This window comes from Passer domesticus, chromosome 11, assembly GCF_036417665.1.
Source record: "Passer domesticus isolate bPasDom1 chromosome 11, bPasDom1.hap1, whole genome shotgun sequence".
Lineage (NCBI taxonomy): Eukaryota > Metazoa > Chordata > Aves > Passeriformes > Passeridae > Passer > Passer domesticus.
In genome coordinates, this window is record NC_087484.1 from 34,700,986 (window position 1) to 34,707,941 (window position 6,956).

Sequence of the window (6,956 nt, forward strand, 5' to 3'; positions counted from 1 at the left end):
TCCTTCCAACCGGGGCCACTTTGGGTGGGCTGGGGGCGGCCCCAGGGCAGATGGCAGTGTGTGCAAGGGCCCTTTGTGACACGCTGCAGCACGGTCACCGTGGCATGGAATGGTACTGGGTATCCAAGGGCCTTTGTGACACGTGCAGACATAGGAGCTGGAAGTGATAAGAACACTCCAGAGTTCTCTGAGCACGCGATGGGACAGAGCGGTGCTGTGAGGAGCCCCCACACAGTGCACTCGTTCTTGTCTGACCCAGAGGTTTTCTGAGGCGTTGTTCCTGCAGCTGACCTCAAGGCCAGAGCACAGGACCTGGTGACCTGTGGCCTTCCGAGGCTTCTGTTCTGCAGGTGCCCTCGAGGGCAGAGCTTGGGACTTGGTGCCCTGGACCTTTTCCAAGGCCTCTGTCTTGCAACTAGCTCCAGTCACTGACATGGAGCAGAGACCCCCGAGAGTACCCAAGATGGCCTGGGTGGAGGAGGAGGAAGAAGGCTCTGGAGCTGCCACAGCAGAGCAGACAGAAGAGGTGGTGCCATTCCATCCACCACAGGAGGGTGAGTGGCAGAGTTGGGCCACAGTGCTGGAGCCTGCGGCCAGCCTGGCCCCATCCCATGGCATCCCATCCCAACCTATCCCATGGCTTCCCATCCCATGGCATCCCATCCCATCCCATCCCATCCCATCCCATCCCATCCCATCCCATCCCATCCCATCCCATCCCATCCCATCCCATCCCATCCCATCCCAGGCATCCATCCCTGGGGGCCATGCCCATTGACAGGACAGAAGAGGGCCCAGGCAGACACCCCGCAGTGGCCGTGCTCCATCCCCCTGGGGCATCCCGGGGCTGTCCCTGCCTGGGGAGCGCAGGGCTGGGCTGTGTTCTCCGGCCTCTCCCGCAGCCCCTCAGCTCTGGCTGTACTCACTCTTTGTCAGATGCAGCCGTGGAGCGCACACAAGAGCAGCAATCCAGCCGTGGCCGCTTCCGCAGAACAGCGCAGGTACCTGCAGCCATGCCCACCTGGGCTGGGCCTGCTGTCCCTGCTCGGCCGAGCACCGTGTGTGGAGCACTCCATGGAACATCCCTGGCTTCTTGCCTTTCTCCTACAGCTCGTTTGCAAATTCATCAAGAGGATTCGGCAGGAAGAGACCATCACCAGGGGAGCTGCGTACAGACCATACTCGCCCATCTTCCAAAGCAAGACCAGTGCTGCCCTGCTGTATATTCTTGTAGAGGAAGATTGTTACCATCCAAAGCAAGTAAGCAGCCTGTGGCCAGGGTTTGATCCCCCAAGGAATTGCTTGGTCTCCGAAGCCACGCCTGCTGGTCCTTGTGAGCCTCTGAAGCCATCGCAGTGTGATGGGAAGGGAAGAACATCTCTGGGGAAGCTGGGGACATTGCTCCCTCTGGCAGCTTTCCAAGTCTCCCTGTGCCTTCTCCAGGTGCCCGCCATGGTGAGGTACATCCACCAGTGGCTCCTGGCCAATGATTCCGCTGAGCACAGGCTGGACAAGACCCTGCTGAATCTCACTGAAGCACTGACAAATGACGCAGTCATGACGCTCCTGCGTGTGGCCCCGTCCTGTGACAGGTAAGGGCCCAGCTGCCCAGAGGGCTCAGGGCTCCCCAGCCCATCACCCTGCACAGCCTGGCCCAGGTGTCTGAGCAGCAGAGACTTCCAGGGCCCTCTGGCTGCTCCCTTTCCCAGCCCTGGCATGTCAGCCCCCGAGCCTGCTGCCGTGCTCCCTCCCTGCCCCTCAGGGCTCTGTCCACACAGGGCTGGGCTGCCTGAGTGCTGCTGGCGAGGGATGGTGGGCAGAGGCAAAGCCGGCAGTCAGCCTGGGCCCTTAGAGATGCCCAGGCCACAGTACTGTGTCTGAGACCCGCCCTGAGACAGAGCTCTAACCCTGCAGAGCTGCCATGGCCATGTGGAAGACCATCATGGGCTCAAGCAGGACTGCAAAGCCAGTGCAGCTGACACTCCTGGATGTGCTGGGGAACTGGCCAGTGTGTAGCACGTGCACCTCCGATGGGGACAAAACGGGTGTCTTTGCCCTGGCTGTGAGTTTCTGCAAGTGGCCTTTGCTGGCCCCAAGGCTGCCTCTCCAGCAGCTCTCCATCCTCCTTCCCCCACTGCATCTCCCTGCCTCAGGCACTGGCCTGAAACCTGGCCCAGGGGCAGCTTCAGGGCCACCAGGCCCCCTGCTCCCCCTGCATCTCTCCGGGCCTCTCCCTGCCACGCTCGGGCCCTGCCACACGGACACCTCGGCACTGAGCGCTCTCTGTGGGGCTTTGTCCTTTGCAGGCAACTCTGGTGATGTGGAAGGTCCTCCAGGTGCCCTGTATCCCACGTATAATGAAGGTGTATTTCCCACACCTGTTTGTGCACCTGCTCTTCCAAGTGTTCTTCAGCACTCTGGATATGCCAGAAGAGGTGGATACCTTCTGGAAGGGATGCCAGGAAGAACACGGCCTTGCCACCAGCCCCAACAGGTGCTCCCATCCTAGAGCTCCTGTCCCTGCCACGTGGCCTGGGAAGGAGCCAGTGCTCCCAGTGTGACCTGGGCTTTGCTCTGCACACAGGTTTGCAGTGCGGACCCTCAAGTCCCTGCTCTGCCTTCTCCGCTGTGAGGATGTGGTGGTGGCAATGGAACGCAAGGGTGCCTGGGACACACTGCTCTGTGCTGACACCCACCACTATGCTGTGGGTCTGCTGGCCAGGTGAGACCCCCTTCTCCCCATTGCTCCAGCCACTTGTGCTCTGTGCCCAGGGTGCCCCACACAGTCCCTGTGGCTGTGGGCCAGAGGCCCTTGTCACTGAGGGATGGCCAAGCAGACTGGTAAAGCCTGGGAGAGGAGGGTGCCCCCAAGGAGCTTCCTCCCAAATGGCCCAGGTCCCCTTGCAGGCTGCTGGAGAAAGACCAGACCTGTGTGAGTGAGTCCTGGGAGAGGTTTACTCTCCTGACTCACAGTCATGTAGACTTTTTCTCCTGCCAGGGAGATGTCCTGTGTCTCCATACCCTCCTGTTCCCGGATCTTTCGCTACCTGCTCCGGCTGCTGAGCACACAGGAGCCACGCTGGGATCTGCCTGCCCTGGCGATCCTTGTGGAGGTGAGCCTGAAGGCCAGCGCTGCCTGGCTGAGCTGCCTCCCAGCTCTCTGCCCTCTCGTAGCCGCAGCTGCCTGGGACGGTGCCCGTGCCCTGTGCTGCTGCCTGGGCCCAGCCCTGTGCGGTTCCGGGCTGCTGCTGGCCGGGTGCCCTGTCACTGCCCTGTGCCTTTCAGGTCCTCGAGTGCCTGGACTTGAGGGAATGCAGCGACAGTGTTCTGGAGATCATGACAAAGAACCTGCGGAGCGAGGACGGGGAGAGGCGTCACTTGGCACTCCGAGGCCTCGTGGTGCTGGGCAAGAATCCCTTGATGGTGAGAAGGGGGCAGTGGCTGAAGCCCTGCCGGCAGTGTGGGGCTGGAAAAGGCTGTCACTTGGGCTTGGCTGGGCTTTGGGCCCAGGGCAGCTGCTCCCAGCTCTCCTGCCTCCCGCTTCAGCTGCCCGAGTGCTTCGGGACGGGCTTTGGCCTATAGGCCCTGCTGCAGCCGGGTGGCCTTTCACAAACTTGTGTTCCACACAGGCCGAAAAAATGTGGAGCCTGACTGAAAGTCTTGTGGAGCTCCTGGAGGAAAATGATAGTGACGTGATCAGGATGGCCATTCTCCTACTCAGATATTTATTCCTGGATAATGGTACCCCAATACCCAGCTCCCTCGCCCTGCAGCTGGCTGAGGCGCTCCTGCCACTCTTTGACCGCGTAAGGCTCTGTGCCCACAGCCACGGCCACTGGCTGCTGCCCGGGCACTTGGTGCCCTGTGGAGATGCAGGCCTGTGCCCTGCTGGACCCGAAGCAGCTGATGCTGAGCTCTTTTGTTCTTGCTTTCATACAGGATGATAGCCAGGTGCAGCTGAGCTCCATGATGGTCTTTCAAGAGATGCTGGAGTTATTAACGGAAAATGGAAAACATGCCCTGAAGTCACCCGTGCACCACAGCCTGCTGCCACTCTACTTCCACTGCCATGATGAGAATCAGATTGTTGCTGAGGTGAGGACTTATGGCTGGCTGCTGTCTCCCTGGCAGGGGGCTGGGCTGCCTCCTGTCCTGGCGCCTTGCAGGCTGCAGCCTCCCCCAGGCTGTGGCATTGGGATGCTCCTGTGCCCTGGGCTGTGGGGCCATCTCCACGTTTCTGCTGCTTTCCAGTGTTCTCGGGAAACGCTGCTTTGGGCAGCCAAGTTCCTGAAGAGGAGGGATATAAAAAAGCTGGTGAAGGAGGAAAAACTGTGGAAGTTCAGCAAGTGCCTGGTAAGGACGACCGAGAATCCCCAACCTCAGCCTGGAGAAGGCCCCTGAGCGCGGTGCTCAGTGTATGGGGCTGGCAGCTGTGCCCCTGCCCGCCGCTGCTCCCAGAGGCCGCGCGGGCTCTTCTCCAGGCTGCTGTGGGCCCGAGCCGGGTGCCCATGGAGCCCCGGCGCGGCGGGGCTGCGGGGCGGCCCCGCGGCTCCCCGGGCAGCAGCCGGCCCTCTGCCCCCTGCGGAGCCCGGCGCCGGCGGCTGCTGGCCGCGCCTCAGGGCTGTGCGGGCAGGGGAGGCCGGGGCTGGGTGCAGGGAGCGCCCGCCACAGGGGCTGAGCCCGCGCCGAGCCTTCCCTGCTGCCGCTCTCTGCAGCTGGCAGAGGACACGAGCCGAGCGGCCGAGCAGCTGCGCCGGGCCCTGCGCTACCTGGAGAGCCCCCAGGAGCCCCTGCGAGAGGCGGCCATCAGGTTCATGGGTGAGCCACCAGGCCGGGCTCCCTCCCCGGCCCGCCGCAGCTCGGCCCCAGCCCCGCCCGCTGCCCCAGCAGCGCCATCCGGGCCCGGCGCCGTGGAGCCCCGCCTGGCCCGGGCGCTGCTGCCGCCCTCTGGCAGCCGTGCCCTTGGGCGGCAGCGTGCGGCAAGGGCCCGGGCTGAGCCCTGCCGGGCCAGCAGGGCGTGTGGCCGCAGCGCTGGCAGCGCCGCTGGCAGGGAGCTGTGCCGCTGCCGCCGTGACAGGCTCTGTGTTCACAGGGGTGGCCGGGCGGCACCTGAGGGGGCAGCCAGGAGAACTCCTGATGATCTACACTGGTGAGTGAGGGCAGCGGGCTGACACCAGTGGTTGGCGGGTGAAGACCTGCAAGCCCTGCCCCAGCTGTGGAGGGCTCTGCTCCCGGTGCAGAGGAAGGCTGGTCTGGGCAGAGCACACACAGATTTCAGGGCCACGTGGAGGATCCATAGCCAGCAGCTTCAGGCTGATCCCCTTGGTCCCTGCTCCCTCCTGGCCATGGCAAGAGCCGGCTGGGATGGCCCTGACAGGGGACTCTGCTCGCATCCCCACAGGTCCAGGTTCTGACCGTGACTCTGTTCCTTTCTCTTGCAGCCCTTGAAGAAACGGCCAGTGACATCAGCCTTGGTGTCGGAAGCCTGGCCCTTGAAACCTTGTGCATCCTGAGGTCAGCAGAGCGGGCTCCAGTCTCCAGGTTCCAGAGGCTGCAAGATCAGCTGCGCAGGGTGTGGAAGGCTCGGCCGCGTCTCTCGCGTCTCCGCAGGCTGAGCTGCTGGAGCTCAGTGGAGAACTAATCCCAGAGGCTCTTTTTGCTGGGACCCCCTGAGTAATGGGGAATTTTTTTTTTTCTTCTAAAATGTTCTCCTTTTTGTTTGCTTTTACTTTATAAATATAGAATGCGTTATAATACACAGGCTCCAGGATGTTTCTTTTGCTGCCCTGCATCCACAGGGCATGGATGAGGAGGGGGAAAATGGTGCTTGCGCTCAGCCAGCTGCCCAGGCGTGCAGTGCTGCAGGGACAATGGCCAGAAGCCCCTTGGCCTGTGGTGGTTCTGCTGAAGCCTTTTTGCTGCCGGCAGAGCGGGTGGGCAGGGCCGGAGCTTCGGGGATCCCTGCTGGAGCGGTGCCTGGAGATGGCCACAAGGCCTGTGGCAGGCAGGAAGCGCCATCCGTGTCCTCCTGGCCGTGTGCTGCTGGCTGCATTGCTGAGGGCTCCCAGGTGCCTCTGGCTGGGGCTCCTCTGGAGCTCCTGTGGGGCTGCGGCGCTGCTGCCGGGCAGCTTGGCCGGGCTGGGGGAGAGCCTGAGGGGCTGGGGCACTGGGAAGCCCTGAGCAACTGGGTGTCAGAGGCCATGAGCAGCCCCCTGGCAGCTGCCTTGTTCCTGACAGCCGGCTGCTCTGGCGCTTCCTCAGTGGGCGTTTGGAGGGAACCCCTGGCATCAGGTGTGGAACCCTGGTCCCGGCCTTTCAGGGCTGTGAGGCCAGGAGTTGTGGGGCTGGGCGTGTGCCCTCCCTGTGCTCGAGACTGGAGCCCGCGGCCCCTCAGCCTTAGGCACTGAGCTCCAGTGCCTGCTTGCCGAGTCTTGTTCCTGTTGCCGTGGGGGAGGCCGAGCTCTCTGGCTTTAGGCAGGATTGAGCCAGAAGAGCAGCAACTCTGAGCCCAGAGGGGCTGAAGAAAGGCAAATACAACAATTTTGGTGCCGACACCCAGGAAGGCTCTCCAAGTCCCGGGGAGATGGGTAGCCCTCGGGAAAGGAGCTCCCCACCACCAGACTTTTAAGTGGTCCTGAGACTAGACCAGTCTCCCTTGGAAAAGAGAGCCTTAATTACAATAACGCATAAGCAAATTAGTTATTATGAGCGCGCAAATGAGGCTCCCATCAGAGTGGAGGCTTATAGGAGAAAGGGAGTACCCATATAAAACTTCTTTGTGCACCAAGACCCTCGTGAGGAAAGGAGGCTGTGAGTATCACGAGGTTTTGAGTCTGGGGGGCTGCTGTGTGCATGTGTGAGTGTGTGTGGAGTATCTGAGACGGGGGCTGGGCAGCCTTGGACCCCCGTAGTGAGCGGGAGCTGCCGGTACCGCGTTTCCGAGATCTCCGCCAGGA

At 62.3% G+C, this 6,956-nt stretch overlaps 1 protein-coding gene across 1 annotated transcript; it reads left to right on the forward strand.

Annotated features, from left to right (window-relative positions):
- Window positions 1-201: 201 nt before the first annotated feature.
- LOC135278316 (uncharacterized) lies at window positions 202-3,582 on the forward strand. The gene is made up of 6 exons (XM_064384871.1): window positions 202-554; window positions 937-1,001; window positions 1,111-1,592; window positions 1,915-2,062; window positions 3,286-3,423; window positions 3,547-3,582. Exons 1-6 carry the CDS (start codon window positions 434-436, stop codon window positions 3,580-3,582), a joined length of 990 nt encoding a protein of 329 aa, XP_064240941.1. The 5' UTR covers window positions 202-433.
- Window positions 3,583-6,956: the final 3,374 nt, after the last annotated feature.